The following is a 16,809-nucleotide window of genomic DNA, read 5'->3' on the forward strand; positions in this document are numbered from 1 at the left end:
ATGCCAAGGCTGGTGGCTGAAAGTGTGAGGAGGAACACATATGGACATTGTCTCAAAATCCTTCCCTCAATAAAATATAGATCAATTTCAAAATTTAAAAATACACATGATTTTACAGCAGAAAAAAATAGGGTATCACCTACTTTACTTGGTGATCAAAGTTAACCTGTCCAGCGGTGGACAGGAGCACAGCTTGTCAAGAAGCTAAGGCCTTAACCTGGGCCACAAGGAAACATCAGACTAACATAGTTGAGATCCCCACCACAGAATAGAATATAGTCAGAACCAGACAGGCAAAGTCTGAGGTGCTACTCCAGATCAAATGAGACTGATAAGATGTGAGGTCCAAAGCAAAGCCCTGGGAAGAATCCTCAACAAGAAAGGCAGCGAGTGAAAAGGTAGAAGAGTAACACAGAGATAGAGATAGATAGATACAGGGAGACACAGACAGAAGGAGAAGCTGAAACCATTGGCAGAGGTTCATTGAAATCTATGACTGGAATGATAGTGTTGCATCTATACTGATCTCCTGACCAAGAAGGTCGTTTCATTAGAAAGCTTCCTTTCTAGCTGGGTGCCTGAAGTTTACTTGTAATCCTAGCAATTCAGGAGAGGCTTCGAAGATCAAAGTTTGAAGCCAATTCAGGCAGAAAAGTGCCTGCAACTCTATCTCCATATTAACTAGACAAAAAAACCATGCAAGAGCATGAGGCTCTGACTTCAAGCCACAGTACCAGCACTCACACACTCACACTCACACACACACACACACACACACACACACACACACACACACACTTTTGGTGTCTACTTGAAAGCCTAGGGATAGGACAGAGAATGACATAATGTCTTATATACAAATGGATGGATGAGTAGACAGGTAGATGGATGGGAACAATGCATGGAGAGTCCATGAAACTGTCACAGAGAATGTGGGTGAGCAAGGGACATATGGGAAATTTTTGTATTGTTTTTGTAATTGTGCTATAGGTAGGAAACGATGTAAAGTTTCAAGGAAAGCAAAGAGGAAGAAGTGATGAGTGACAGGAGGGATTGTGGAAGCCAAGCTTTTGGTAGTTCTGGTCTCTAGCTATGGTGGAGGATAATGGGCAGCCTGTTGAGGATTTGTTCAGGTGCAGGAACCCCAGACAGGATGATCTGAAGACACTTACTCATCCTGATTCTCATTCCTATTTCTTTGAGGGTTAAACCTGACTAACATACTGGTATTCTTCCAGGATGAACAGAACCTGTTCTGCAGGCCCCAATAACACAGCAGCCCTCAGCCCCATGTGGATGCTACTGGCAGGGACACCTCCTCCAGAGGACTCATTCATATGCTTCAGGGGCCAGCCCACTGCAAGCTGTTTTTGTTTGTTTTTAACTCCAGATAACACAGCTCTCTGAGAAGCTGAGTGGGAAAGGTCTGCTTAAAATGTATGCTCTTAGGATACAATGAATCAAGAGCCAGATAGATCCAAAGCAGCTTATCCCTGGCAGGAAATTACCCTGTCCATCTTTCTTTGAGGCTGTATTCACCTAGGGACAGGGACAACTGCAACAGAGACAGACCAGATCAGACTGTGTAAACTCAGGAGAGGAGGCCAGATGGAAAGGAACAAGCCAGCTCTAAGCATTTTCCCTCTTTCCCTTTATTACAGTCTAAATTTAGCTCTCTACCTAGGTAGCTCTTAAGATTCATCATTTACTAGATACTCACAGGAGGAAAAACACTGTAATCCTTTTCATTATCTTAAAAAAAAAGAGCAAAAGCCAGGATTCAACAATTTCCAAGTTCTGCCAGGAGATAAGTCGACCTTGGATCACCTTCTCTCTACTCTGACAAAGCTTGCAGCCCTCACATTATCAAATCCAGCCACTTGAAGCAAAGTAAACCCACCACAGAGGCTAGGCTGTAGGGCCCTTTGGGAGCAGAGCAGGAGGAAGTGCGAATTCAACTTAATGAGAGAATGAGCTCTGAAATTGAGCTCAGCTGCTAAGAATATCTCCCATGCACTAGAAAGGTTCTGTCCGAGATCTTCATCTTCCTTTAGGAAAAGAACCAGAGCTCCCAGGGCAGGGCAGTGGGCTTAGAGAAAGATGACTGAGTAGAAGTCTGATCTTCCACTTTCTTAGGCCTTGGGCTGTGCATCTTCAAATGACAGACTCAAGCCTGTAATCTTAGCTACCCAAGAGGCTGAGAACTGAAGATCCCACTTCAAAGCCAGCCCAGGCAGAAAAGTCTGTAAGACCCCCTACCTCCAAGTAACCAGCAAAAAAAGCAAAAAAGTGGAGCTGTGGCTCAAGTGGTAGAATGTTAGCCTTGAGCAAAAAAGCTCAGGAAGAGCACACAGGTTCTGAGTTCAAGCCCCAGTACTGGTGTCCTACCCTTCCAAAATGATAGACTTACTCTGACCATCTGGCTTCCTCCTAGCTCCACACCCCAAGAATCAAAGCAGCCACCTGTAGAACAGTTAGCATATGTGTTTCTATGTATAGAAGGAAGCATGACAATATTCCCACCTAGGCTGTTTACTGATTTGTGGGGCTGGGGTGGCTGGAAGTGACTTTAAGATTCAATACATTTCTGCACAGTTTGTTTTTTTTTTAAAGCAAAAAGCATACATTAACTTTGTTGTTTAAAAATGAAACTATTAACATCAGAGACATGCTTGTCAAAAATGAGGGGGAAAAGTTGATACTAAAGAATCTACAGGGGCTGGGAAGGTGGCTCAGTGGTAGAGCGCTTGCCTTGCATGCTCAAGACCCTGGGTTCGATTCCTCAGCACCACATAAGCAAACAGAAAAAAGCCGGAAGTGGCGCTGTGGCTCAAGTGGTAGAGTGCTAGCCTTGAGCTGAAGAGCTGAGGGACAGCGCCCAGGCCCAGAGTTCAGGCCCCACGACCGGACCCAAAAAAAAAAAAAAGAATCTACAACTCGGGGCTGGGAAGGTGGCTCAGTGGTAGAGGGCTTGCCTTGCATGCCTGAGGCCCTGGGTTCGATTCCTCAGCACCACATAAGCAGGAAAAAAAAAGAAAAAAAAAGAATCTACAACTCATTGAATGAAGGAGAGGGAGGTAGGGGAGGGATGGGTAAGCATGTTGAAAGGGTGGTTCATCAAAATGCACTGTATTCATAAACTGCTTTGTTAAATGGCAACTCCTATGTGCAATTGAAGATAATAAAAAATAAATATGTGTATCCAGATCCCTGGAACCAATAAAGAAACAATTCCAAAACTCAAGGCACTATAATTTCATTATAGTTCTATTCCAATCAAAGAAGCATTGCCCTTGGCACTTTCTCTATCAGGGAGGTCTGTCTCCTCAAAGCCCCCCAATCAAGGGCCACTTTTCTTGAGGAGTCTCCCTTCCTCATGCCTGGCCACATATTGTCCTATTTTCTGCCCCCCTACCCAAACAACAGCTCTCTTGTCCACGTTCCCAAGGAACTTAGGGATAACTTACTGAAAAGTACACTAACTGCCTTTATATCTACCACACAGTCCTGGTTTTTTGAGGTTCCATTTTTCTTTGGAACCTCAAACAGTCTGTGTACCAGGTTCCAGGCTAGTACCTCTGGTACTTGAGTGTACAGAATTCAATGCATATTTGTGCATCCTGCTGCATACATAGTCCTCTTTTCTCATAGTCTCACCACTAAGACAACTACACTGTAAAGTCACAGCTCTCAGACCATACAGTAGAGTCTGGAGAATATATATTTATCTTGCAATGGGTTCCAGATTGCTCCAGACAAATGTATATCACTCTTTTCCCCAGCATCCTGGAGATGTCTCTGTGGTCACTACAAATGACATCTTTATGTAACTGCTTAAAGCTTTCTTTATTTCAAAGGAAGGGAAAATGAAGCGATGCTAGGGCAGGCAGCCCCGAGGCACAGCACAGCAGTCTGTGCGGTGTTTCTGATCCATCTGTGGAGCTTGGTGCAGTGTGGTGTAATGCAGTGCAGGCTCAGCTGGCAGTTATTACTGCTGGGCTCAGCCTGCCGTGTGATTATTTTCCTCTCTCAGCCTCACTGGCCAAGTATCTACTGTGTCTACTTCCCAAGGGAGAAGTGAACATTCACAGTGGTCATGGCTAGGGACAGTGGAGTGGAGACACCCAGAGGTGTTGTGTGTAATGATGAGGCATGTTGATTCCCTCCTACTTATTTTGCAACTGTCAGCTAGTCCTTAAAATTAGCAAGATGAGCAATAAATGGAAAGTTGTTTAAATAAAAAATTACCCATTTATATTTTATTTTTCATGCCAGTATTGGGGCTTGAACTGAGGACTTTGTGTTCTTACTTGTCTTCTTTTGCTCATTTGTCATTCCATCACTCAAGCCACAGTTCTACTTCTCACTTTTTCTGGTTAACTGGAGATACAATCTTATGGATTTTCCTGTCTGAGCTGGCTTCAAACTGAGACTCCTGAGCAGCAAGGATTGCAGGCATAAGCCTCTGGTGCCTGGCTATTTGTCTACTTTTAAATAAATTTTGATTTACTCTAACAACTCACAAGATGGAGGTTTCCAAGGCCTGCATTTTTCAGTAATATCTTTCCTAGGGGAAATCAGAACTTTGGAAGGTTCCAGAGTACAAGGCCACCCCACTGCTTGTCTAAGTTAAATTCATGCCTCAGGATCTTTGTCCCCGATGGAGGTTGCTGGGATATGTTCTGTCCTTATCATTATTTCACAGCTGCACACAGGCAGCAGGTCCTAACCCCATCTTCATAGAACAGAAGTTGCAGACAGAATTATAGACTCAGGAGCTTCAACGCCATTTCTATGGCTGTCAATCGTTCCTAAGGAACTATCACACATATATCCTATAGTTCCAAACTCTCTATCTTCATGGACCCCATATGCACCCATGCTCCCTCCCTTTGCACACCCAGGCCACTGAGTCCCATCCTTAGCCCTTCCCCACTCCCACTTTGGAGGCTTAATCTTTCTCCCTGTGGTTCCTGCTTCCTGTGTCTTCATCTAGAGATGAATTCTCCCTCAAGACCCTTCTCTGATTCATTGGTGTATCAGCCACTCTCCCCAGACCAGAAACTACTGTGATCAGGCAGACACTGGGATGTATTCACCTGTGCTTGCCCTGAGCTTGTCATAACATGTGGCTCTCAGGAAAACATCCTGCAGCGCATCCTCTGTGTGCTTTGTGGAACACTGAGTCTGGGACCTCTATCTACAAGTCAAGAGTCCCTTCATGAGTTCTTTGACAACAGGGAATGAATTTACCTTTGTTAGTCTAATTCTCTAGTATGGTATATAGGTCATTGGAATGCATTTTTGGAGAAAATGAGCTCAGAAACTTTATGTACATCATCGTTTTTTACAATAGGGTCTTGCTCTGTAGCCCCAGCTGGCCTCAAACTCTTGCTTCTTCTGCCTCAGTTTCTTGGGTGCTGGGATTACAGGTTGTGCACTACCATGTCTACCTCATGTGGGCCTTCTTACATCCACATCACCAAATTGAAAGTCCTAAAGCTTGTAATACACTCAGAATAACATGTAGACCCTGCTTTTCCAAGTAAATGGTGAAAGCCATGATCTCCTCTAAGCTCTCAAACCTTGTAACTTGGAAAAGTCATAATTATCACAGTCACCAGAGCCCAACGAATCCTGGTTAGAAGACTTGGCATGTGGCTTTTGTTGAAAAGATTATTCTGCAGCAAAAGTTATTGGTTATGTGTTCCACCTGCTCAAAATGCCTAAAATCCTTTACCTCCCAGATAAACAAGTGCCAGCTAGGTACATGTGGGAATTTAAGAGGTATCATGGGGCTGACACGGTGGTGTGTTGACACTGAAAAATCCTCATATTCTTGTGATTGTTCACAGGCTTGAACTTTTGGATACAGCAGCAGATATCATTGAATACTTGACTGAGGGCCGAGGCAGCATCTGAGCCATCATCCTGAGCTTGCATTATAGAGCTATGCTGTCCAAAGTGATATGTGTAGTCTAGTGCTAGGTGGACTAAACATATATTTGTTCATTTGTTGTTACAGAATTTGTCACTTGTCTATTGACCAGTTTTATGAGCATCTGCAATGTGCCAGGGAGGGTCTTAACAGAGTTCTGATTAGGGCCAAGCCCTTTTCCCTGGGAGTATCTACATTTTAGTGGACCTGAGAAAAGTAAACAAGCAGACACACAAATGCACATAATCTAGGCAGTAGTATGTGCACAGAAGAAAAGTAAACACAGGCCAAGGGGGCAAGGGGATGAGGATGATTGGGAAACCCTGTTTTCTCTTCTGCCACTGGGTCCCTCTTTCTGGTGGAGAATTCTCCCCTGGGGTTGTAGGAACTTTCTTTCCTTACTCAGGAAAGCCGAGTAAGGCTGTATTTGCTGGCATCTGAAGAACAGAACTGGGTTCAGGAGGCTTCTTGGACCTGAGCCCTCCAGGAGCCAGTGGCAAAGGGGCTCTCATGGCTCTTCTTGCTCCTCTCACCTTGCCAACTTCTGTGAGACATCACCAGGGATCTCATCCCACAAAGTAAGTTGTCTTTTGTTTTCGTAGTACTAGTGTTTGAATTCAGGGTTCCTGGCTTTAGGAAGGTGGTCTGTCTCCTAAGCCATACCTCCAGCCTTTTTGCTTTATTTTTCAGATAGGGTCTTGTGGTTTTGACTGGGGGCAGGCCTCAGATCATAAGTAAGAGGGACTACTTATGCCTCAAGTGTAGCTGCTAACAGAGGCCTGGACTCCCATGCCTGGAAGAGAAAGTAGATTTTTGTTTCCTGGTACTGAGGCTTGAACTCAGGACCTGGGCAATGTCCCTTAGCTCATTTGCTCAAAGCTAAGTGCTCTATCACTTGAGCCACAGCTCCACTTCTGGCTTTTTGCTGGTTCATTGAAGATAAGAATCTCAGACTTTCCTGTCCAGGCTGGCTTTGAACCAGGATCCTCAGATCTCAGCCTCCCAAGCAGCTAGGAATGAAGGCATGAGCCACTAGCATCCAGCTCAGAAATTACCTTTTAATTATCATTGTTTCCACAATATTTTGATTCACTTGTCATCAAACTCTTGAAGCTGAACATGGAAAGCCAGGATCAGTGTGAGCAAAATCACCTCACTATTCATTCAAAAGTATCAGAGCATCTGGCTGGCATCCCTCCCCCTTCCCGTACTATGTGAGAGCAAAGGCCAGTGGGTATGGAGTTGGTCCTTTTGTGCTCAAGAGGCCATGCATCTTGTGGCAGCACCATGAGCAGCAGGAGAGGGGCCATGTATAGGGCCACTGACATCTTTGCAATGGCTTTTGAGCTGCGACTTGAACCAACAGATCCTTGTTAGGTCATCACTAGGATGGCAAGAAGGACACACTATGGCCTCCCACCTCATGTATGGGGAGACCACCAGCTCCAGGGCAACTACTCCAGGCTCTAGGTGCAAATCCTCTGGCTTCCTGCCTTGATTACCACCTCTTACCCAAAGCTACTGTGGGTTCCACTTGGTGCCCTAGTAAGCCTCCAGGCTGTGTCCTGTCAGTGCAGCCCTGAGCTACTCTGTGTCAGTCACACTACAGCTGAGGGAGCAGGTCAAGCCTCTATTACAGAATAGAGACCTCCCCTAGAGTCAAGACAAGTTCTCACCCTGTTCATAAACCCTTCTCAGCCGTGAACATGCCCGAAAATTAGGGGCTAGGGACTGTCCCTGAGATTTTTTTTGTTCAAGCACTCTGCCACTTGAGCCACAGGACCTCTTTTCTTGAAGATAAGAGTCTCACTGACTTTGAACTGCAATCCTCAGATCTCAGTCTCCTGAGTAGCTAGAATTATCATGTGAGGCACCAGTGCCCGGTCCTTACTGCTTTTTTCCACCATCCTTCCAGCTGCTCCCCAGTCAAACCAAGCTTCTCCTGATTTGCTCAGTGCCTTTGCACTTCTATCCCTTCTTCCATGAATGATGTTCCCAAATACCACATGTCTCTCTCCCTTTCTTCTTCCAGTTCTCTCAGGCGACCTCCCTAATGACTGCGTCTTTGCTTTCTCTATGGTGTTTCTCACCAGCCGTTATATGTTTCTTGGTTCCATGGTTGGTGACAATCTCCTCTATCAGCATAAACACAAGAGATCACAGCCCATCTACTTTGTCTAGCTTCTCAGTATCTAGAACAGAAGCTGGCATAAGGCAGGTGCTCCCTAAATGCTCAGGGAGGTGGCTCCACAGCCACCCAGGTGTTGCTGCATTACCTGCCTCCATTCCCTGCATTTGTCAATGCAGCACTTGACACCCTGGAAGGCTGCTTATCTTTGGGTTCCAGGGTCAAATAACCTCTTGCTTGATGTCCATCTGCCTTCAAGCTTGGCAGGATCCTCCTCCTCAGGAACTCAGGAATGCCACACCCCACCCCACCCCCTGCCCTTGGCCAGCTCATGACTCATTCCTTCCTCCATGTCACATCCACATCTAGCCATGAGCATAGCCTTCCCTCCACATGCACAGATCAAACTCAGAGGGTTGTTCTTGAAGTCTTCTTAGCCTTCCCTCCACATGCACAGACCAAACTCAGAGGGTTGTTCTTGAAGTTTTCTTTCCCCAACGCCACCATCGTCAGGCCTCTGGCTTTGCTCCTTTCTCCACAGTCATATCTCTTACTCTTTTTTTTTTTTTTTTTTGGTTGGTCATGGGGCTTGAACTCTGGGCCTGGGCGCTGTCCCTTAGCTCTTCAGCTCAAGGCAAGCGCTCTACCACTTGAGCTACAGCGCCACTTCCGGTTTTCTGGTGGTTTATTGGAGCTAGGAGTCTCACGGTCTTTCCCGGGCTGGCTTTGAACTGCAATCCTCAGATCTCAGCCTCCTGAGTAGCTAGGATTACAGGTGTAAGCCACCAGCGCCCGGCGTATATCTCTTACTCTTATATGACTTCTGTACCCTTCATCTTTTTTCTCAACAGAAGATGGTGGTGCAGTTTACAGCACATCCTCATCATGGTACTCCTGTGCTAGGCTTATTCTTCACTTGCCTCTGCTCTCAGGATAATGATCAGATCCTTAACACAACTTCTACAGGAGACATTTTTAATCAGGATACACTGATACAGTTGTTCACTACTAAAATACCTCTGTTCTTCTTGGTTAACAGCCAGTGTCTCCAGCTCTTTGCTACTACTGATACCTGCTTCCCTGGCCCAACTCTTTTCCTGAATCAGCAACTACAGGGCTAACACACACACACACACACACACACACACACACACACACACACACACACACACGAGAGTTAAGGACCCTAAGGGTATATTGTCTCAATTGCTGAACACTGGAAATTCCAGCTTGATTGTAGTTTTACCTCATCTAATCCCCTTTGCTCTCTGTTCTGGGCCTTTAAACTCTGTTCTTTTTCCTGCCTCTGAGACTTTGAATGGCTATTCTTTGGATTGGAATGCACTTCTTCTCTCACCTAACTGAACCCTGCCTATCTCTTCAACTCATCTCTGATGTCTGACTCTAGATCATGCATCTTACCTTTTCTATGAATATTTTAGACTTTTCCTGATTGGTACCTAACTTAGATTAGGTGTTGCATATCTCCTTGTGGAGTTATCTGATGATCAGCTCTCATTGCCAGTAGGCTGCATCTTATGAAGGCAGAGGGCCAGGGTTTCTTTTACTCTTCTTTCTCAACACTGCAGTCAAGGACTTTGCATGTGTATGGACAGGCACAGGTAGAAGCCAGATACATGTTGTAAAACATGTTGTAAAACACTGATGCTTTATACAAATGGTGAATAAAAGAGCCAGCACTCATGTAAAGACACTGGGTGGGAGAGGTCAGTGCCTGTGTGCACTTAGGCAGTCATGTCTTCTATAAACAGAATAATGATGATAATAAAATTAATAGATATAACCTCTGTAAAAAAGGAAGCTGCCCAAATATTCATGTTGCTTATATAAACAGAGAGCTCCTCTTGCCATATTCCTAGAGTAATTACTTCCTTCCTCCCTGGCAGCAGCCCTGGCTCTTTGCCCACAGGGCCACATGGGAGAATGTGGGGGACTTATTGAGGAGCATGGGTAGGGTAATGCTAGTTCCACCACAGTAGAGAGACTCCAAAGACCCCCAGTCATGCGCCCAGGACTAGGTTTTACCTAGTGTTATTGTCTCAAACAGTGAGTGCAAGCTTCATGGAGAAGATGGAAAGCTCCAGGGGTCATTAGGAGACTGGCCCTCTGACCAGCAGAAAACAGCAGTTCTTGCCTTCCTTCACTTAAGGCCCAGTTTAGCTACTGTGCCTTCCCTAGCACTCTCCTCTCCCCTCTGAAGTAGGAACTAAACCACCCTGCACAGCCAGGGAGGCTCTGGCCATTCCACCCTGCTCCTTTCCAGGGACAGCCAGCCACCCATGGTCACCTGCAGCTGCATAGTCACCAGCCCAAGACATAGACAACAAGAGTCCAGTTCTTGGGACCTCTGGGACAAGCAGGCAGCAGGCACTTGAGAACAGTAGGTCTCTATTCCCTTTTTCCTGCACTTCCTTTATGCAGCTGGGTCTCTAAATGATCCTGAGGGCAGTTAGGATGGAGGTCTGGAGCTGAGGTTAGAACCAGTCCATGCTGTCAAAAAAAAGTGCATAGAGCCGGCCTCTAGTGGTTCATGCTCGTAATCCTAGCTACTCAGGAGGCTGAGATCTGAGGATCATGGTTCCAAGCCAGCCCAGGCAGGAAAGTCTGTGAGACTCTTATCTCCACTTAACCCCAGGAAACTCAAAGTGGTGCTGTGGCTCAAAGTGGTAGAGCACTGGCCTTGAATGAAAAAAGCTCAAGGACAGTGCCCAAGCCAAGTTCAAGCCCCATGATAGAAAAAAAATGCATAATCCCTGGTCACCTGCTGCTCTGAGCCAAAAGTGCCCAGGAACCCAAGGGACTGGGTAGTCACATCCACAGGAGATCAATCTAGCAAAGCCATCCCCTTGATGGTTCATATAGAAAATGAGTCCTGGCTCAGGAATTCTATGCTCAACTGTCACCATTCAGCTAAATAGCTTCCTCAGAAAGCTGGAGCTGTACACTTCAGAAGGCAACTGAGGGTCACTTTTCTCTGGTAAGCATGGACCAAACTTCAGAACTTACCCTGCTGGCCAGGGAAGTGAGGGAGGAGTGTAACGCCCTTCCTGGTAGAGGACAGCTCTGCAACTTGTGCTGCAGCTTCTGGGGTATGGTGGGAAGGTGCTTGGGGCTTCTTCCAGTCCCCCACAGTGGCACAGCAGGACTGTCATCTGTCCTCACCTTTCTGCTTCTACCTCCTTTCCCCAAAGCAATGAGTACAGAGTTTCTATCTGCAGGCATGTTTTACTATCTATCAGGGTCATGGTTCAATCACAGTGAAGGCTCTGGCCATGCATGTGGGAGTTGGTACTTCTGGGTGGGATGGGAGGTAAAGGGAGGAGGCTGGCGTCTCCCCATCCAGCCTGCATTCCCAAATCCAGACTCATACTGCACCTCCAATCATGTCCTCCAGCCATGGCCATGGCTCTGCTTCAAAAATGCATCTCAGCTGCCTGCCCCTCTCTGATCCTTCTACTGTGCCTTCTTTTAGCCAAAAGAGCAGGTTGCATTCTACATTTTCAACAGGGTCTGGAGGGACAGGGGATAGAAGCACACTACCCATGGAAAAGGCAACCTGCATCCTGGAAATGTAATTTTCTTAGCCTGAAGCTATCATCCAGGCTTCTACAGTGTGGAAGAACTGTGACTAAATTGCTAATGAGAGAAGCCAGTCTGAATGCAGCTAGGATGCAACTTCTAGGAGTCCCCAGAGACACCAAAATCTCAGAGACAGAAGGTAGAAGGGCAGCCAGGGGCTGGGGTGGGGGAAGGAGGAGCTGTTTTCTAGTGGGGACAGAGCTTCACTGGCCATGTGAATGCAGAATTCCATAGGTGAGTGGTGGTGGCATATCATTTGCAAAGGAAATGTGCCTAGCATAAGCAAACTAGGTACTAAAGAATAGTGAAGTCATATCTATTTCAGCACACCTAAAAACAATCGTGAAAATGGTTAAGATGATTTAATCAAAAAGTTATAATTGCTTTGATTTGCATTTCTTTTATGGCTAGAGATGTTGAGGATTTTTTCACGTATCTATTGGCCATTTTTACTTCTGAGAAGATTCTCTTTAGCTCATTAGCTTATTTACTAATTGGGTTATTGGATTTTTTGAGAATTTTATGTTTCAACTTCTCTGTACATTCTAGATATTCAGCCATTATCTATTGTGTAGCTGGAAAAAGTCTTCTCCCATTCTGTAGGTTGTGTTTTTCTTTTTTTTTTTTTTAACTGGTCCAAGACCGGGACTCAAACTGTATTTACAGCCACTTTTGCTTATTGGCTAGCACTCTACTAAGTAGGCCATACTTCCAACCCCTGTAGGCTGTCTTTTTAGCTTGTTGGCTATGTCCTTTGCCCTGAAAAAAACTTCTAAATATGATGCAGTCCATCAGGTGCCGGTGGCTCACACCTGTAATCCTAGCTACTCAGGAGGCTGAGTTCCGAGGATCCTGGTTCAAAGCCAGCCTGGGCAGGAAAGTCCGTGAGACTCCTATCTCCAAGAAACCAGAAGTGGTGCTGTGGCTCAAGTGATAGGGTGGTAGTCTTGAGCTGAAAACCACAGGGACAACACTCAAGCCCAGAGTTCAAGCCCCACAACTGACAAAAAAAAATTGATGTAGTTGCATTTTTCCAGTCTTTCTTTGATTTGCTGTACATCTGGGTCTACTCAGAAAGTTTCTACCTGTGCCCAGGAACCCTGTTTCCCCGACTCCTACCTGTAATAGTTTCATGGTTTCAGGTTTTACATTGAGGTCTTTAATCCATTTTGAATTGATGCTGGTGCAAGACGATCTATAAGGATTGAGATTCCACCTTACTCTAGTTAGAATAGCCATTATCAAGAAAACAAACAATAACAGATACTGGAGAGAATGTGGCCAAAAGGGAACCCTACTCCTACTGTTGGTGGGAATGTAAACTTGTTTAACTGCCCTGGAAAGCAATATGAAGGTTCCTCAAAAACTTAAACACAGAACTACCCTATGATCCAGCAATTCTACTCCTGGTATTTACCCAAAAGATTACAAACTAGGATACAGTAAAGCCACAAGCATCATGTTTACTGTAGCACACCTCACCATAGCCAAGGTATAGAATCAGCTCAGATGTTCCTCTATGGACAAATGAATCAGGAAAATATCACATACACACATGCATAATGGAATTTTACTCATCCATTAGAATGATAGTATACCGTTCGTAAAGAAATTGGAAGAACATGGGGAAAATTATGTAAATGAAGTAAGTCAGGCCCAGAGAGGGACAAAGGATCCATATTTCCTCTTATATGTGGAAGCCAGATTTGGCTTATAAACTCATAACTAAATATGTTGGGTGGTATGCAAGTATATACAAACATATTAACTGGAATATGGTAGATTGAGATCTCAAATAGTGTAATTCCTTAGAAAGCCAAAAATCAAAAGCCAGGCTCAGGTAGCTCACGCCTGTAATACTAACTACTCAAGAGGCTGAGATCTTAGGATAGTGGTTCAAAGCCAGTCCTGGCAAGAAACTCCATGAAACTCTTATTTCCAATAAAGTACTTGGAAAACCGGAAGTGGCGCTGTGGCTCAAGTGGTAGAGTGCTAGCCTTGAGTTGAAGAGCTGAGGGACAGTGCCCAGGCCCAGAGTTCAGGCCCGATGACCACCAACAACAAAAAAAGAAAGCCAAAATCAAAGTTCAGCAAAATAAAACACCAGCAAGTGAGTACTCGAAAGGCGGGTGGGATAGGGTCAAGGGAAAAGGAGTAGATGAATGAAGTAGGGAAGCGGGGGGAGATACAGACAAGAATTCAGTGTAAAAAAAGAATCCAGTGTATATTCTACAAAATTCATAAAAGTGAGGAAAGCGTGGGTAGGGGAAGAATGGATGAGAAAATTGAAATGAGTGACATTGATCAAGATATATTGTATTCATAAACTTCTTTGTTAAATGGCAACTTCTTCATGCAACTACTTAAAGATAATAAGCTTTAAAAAGTTACAATTGAGGGATACAGGTGGACCCATTGCAATAATGAGATGTACAAGTCATTATATCGAAAAACGAACTTTACAACTTTGGTGGTGGGGGGGGAGTATTGGGTTGGGAAGGGGAAACAAAGAGGAGGCAACAATGCTTGATAAAAAATGTACTCGTTATCTTGCCCATGTAATTGTAACTCCTTTGTACTGTATTCTCACAATAAAAAAATAAATAAAGTTACAATTGGTCCAGTTATTCTAAATTAGACACTGAGTTAACATGTGTACCTAACTCAATTAGTTATTAAATAGCAACAATAAAACCCAAACAAGTCAGCAATCCACTGGCTAAGCCCTACACTGCTCCCTCTCCTGAGGCCTGGTTCTTCTCTGTTAAGATAATGCACAGATCACCCCAAACACATTCGGTTTCCTTCCAGCCCTGTTTAAGATCAGGCCCCTGGCTCATGGGTCATGAGCCAGCCAAGCAAGCCACTATATCCCGAGTCAGGCTTCATCTTCCATCCTCTACACTGAGCACAGCCCCAATTGCCTTTTCCCAGCTCACTGCCAGGACTTGTAAGGTTGCTGGTGGACAAAGGAGGCATGATGTCCACACAAATACAGACTTCTTCAAAGGCTCTTCCTCCCATCTACTTTCAAAGGCCACATCTGCTAGAGTGAGGTCAGGGACCCACACAATTTCTAAGGGAAGGGGCAAAAGAGGATTGGATTATGGGCCTCAGTAGTGTGTACCCAAAGGGGGAAGCATCCCTCTGAGTAGGTATGGATTTGGCCTCAGATGGCAAAAATCCCTGGGGTGTAAGATTCTGGGAAAAGGTGAGAAACAGTTTCAGAGCTCTCAGGAAATGACACCAAACAGGAGCTGCTTTTTAAAAAGAACATGTCTGTCTCCGTTACTTACCTGGTTGCAAGTGTTAATGTCCACCCCATTCCGCAAGTGGTCCAGAGCCTTGTCCAAGTTGCCAGATCGAGCTGCCCTCAGAAAGCTGGTGGCCGCATCGGCCTATGGGAAAACAATAGGCTATGAGTGTCTTCATTGTTAACAATCTTAAGGTTCTTTGTGCCCCAGGCCATGGCAGCAGTTATTCTACTCTCTGGTTAGAACACCTTGTTCACAATATCCTCATGTATATGAATTCCCTTGGGCCCTCAGCTGGACTGTTATGGGGCCCAGAATGGGAGGTGTGCTCCCATTCTTTGAGGATTTTATAATCAAACATTCTTGACCAGGACCTGAGGGGGGGGGCGGCGGCGGCGGGGGAACCAGCCTTTGAGAGAATCCTGCTCCTGTTCATACAGAAAATGCTCAGCAGGGTCAGAACTCACTGCTTCTAGATTTCAAGGCTCATATCTTGCTGTAGATTCTGCAAGGGCTCACCTAGGCCCAGGCTTCAGTGAAGGAGGCCAGAGAAGGAAGTAAGCTCAGCTCTTCATAGAAGGCTAATGCTTTGCCATCAGCCCAACCTTGTTGCATTTCACAGGTAATATACAGCCACAGGTGCATGTTGTGCGGGCTCACACACAGAGATGTAGACTGTAGGCTTCCCCAGAGATAAGAGGCACAGCAGGACACACAGGCTAGTACAGCTCTGAAATTCTGAAACTTAACCTCCCAGGTCTGGCTCTTAACAATCAGATACTCTGTCAGATGTCTGGGATGAGAGTGAAGATCTTGCCTTGGGAGCTCTGGATTGCATTAAACGTATGACAACTAGAGAAGGACAATGGAAAGTTTGCTGCTGAAGATGAACACAGGAGGAGTAAAGGGGTCAAGGCCACAGCAGCTGCCCTAAGTGTAGCAAGCACTTTAAAGTGCGTGGCTGCTCTCAAATCCATCTTCTCATCTGTAAACTGGGGACAGGAAGGCCTTTCTCATATCCTATGATGCTTCAATAGCTTACTTCATAAAGTGTGAGCACAATACTTGATGTGCAAAGCTGAGTTTATCAGGTCAGCATGGCTAAGTGTCCTGGGTGCAGTGGCTCAGGCTTGTAGTCCTACCTATTTTGGAGGAAGAGCCCTAGAGGAGGAGGTTTGATGCCAGCCTGGGAAAAAGAAAGCTCACAAGACTCCATCTCAACCAATGGCTGGACAAAGTGGTTTACATGTATTTGTCATCCCAGTGATGCAAGGAAGCATAACAGCTGGGTGCAGTGTGAAGACCCTGTCACAGCATCATAGCTGGGTATAGTGCTGAATGCCTATCATCTCTCCCCCCACCCCCACCCCTTTGGCAATGGGAAGAACAAGTAGGAGGATCACAGCACCAGGCATAAAGTGAGATCCTACCTCAAAAATAACCAAAGCAGGACTGGGAAGGTGGCTCAGTGGTAGAGCGCATGCCTTGCATACATGAGGCCCTGGGTTCAATTCCTCAGCACCACATAAGCAAAAAAGAAAAAAGCCGGAAGTGGAGCCGTGGCTCAAGTGATAGAGCACTAGCCTTGAGCTGAAGAGCTGAGGGACAGTGCCCAGGCCCAGAGTTGAGGCCCCACAACCGGACCCCCCAAAAAAAATAATAACCAAAGCAAAAAGGGGCTAGAGGTACAAGTCAAGTGGCTAAGTGCTTACCTTGCAAACACGAGGCCCTGAGTTGAAGCCCTAATATCACACACACACAAAAGGTTGAATGACTTGTGAATGTGTGTGTTGCCCTTCCTGCAGATGACCTCACCTGGTGGCTTCCTCTGCGTTGCCACTCTCTCTCATCTGTCACATTTTCAGAGCTTGGGTGATATGCTAAATGAT

At 45.5% G+C, this 16,809-nt stretch overlaps 1 protein-coding gene across 4 annotated transcripts in view; it reads right to left on the bottom strand.

Annotated features, from left to right (window-relative positions):
- Nucleotides 1–16,809, bottom strand: part of Ank1 (ankyrin 1, erythrocytic) — a 131,704-nt gene that overhangs the window by 85,226 nt on the left and 29,669 nt on the right. For all 4 annotated transcript variants that reach the window (XM_013024466.1, XM_013024491.1, XM_013024483.1 and 1 more), the window contains exon 2: nt 14,963–15,064. In XM_013024466.1, the coding sequence (XP_012879920.1) occupies nt 14,963–15,064 (102 nt within the window). The remainder of the gene's footprint in view (nt 1–14,962; nt 15,065–16,809) is intronic.

The sequence above is a fragment of the Dipodomys ordii genome, unplaced genomic scaffold (genome assembly GCF_000151885.1).
Source record: "Dipodomys ordii isolate 6190 unplaced genomic scaffold, Dord_2.0 Scaffold4, whole genome shotgun sequence".
Classification (NCBI taxonomy): domain Eukaryota; kingdom Metazoa; phylum Chordata; class Mammalia; order Rodentia; family Heteromyidae; genus Dipodomys; species Dipodomys ordii.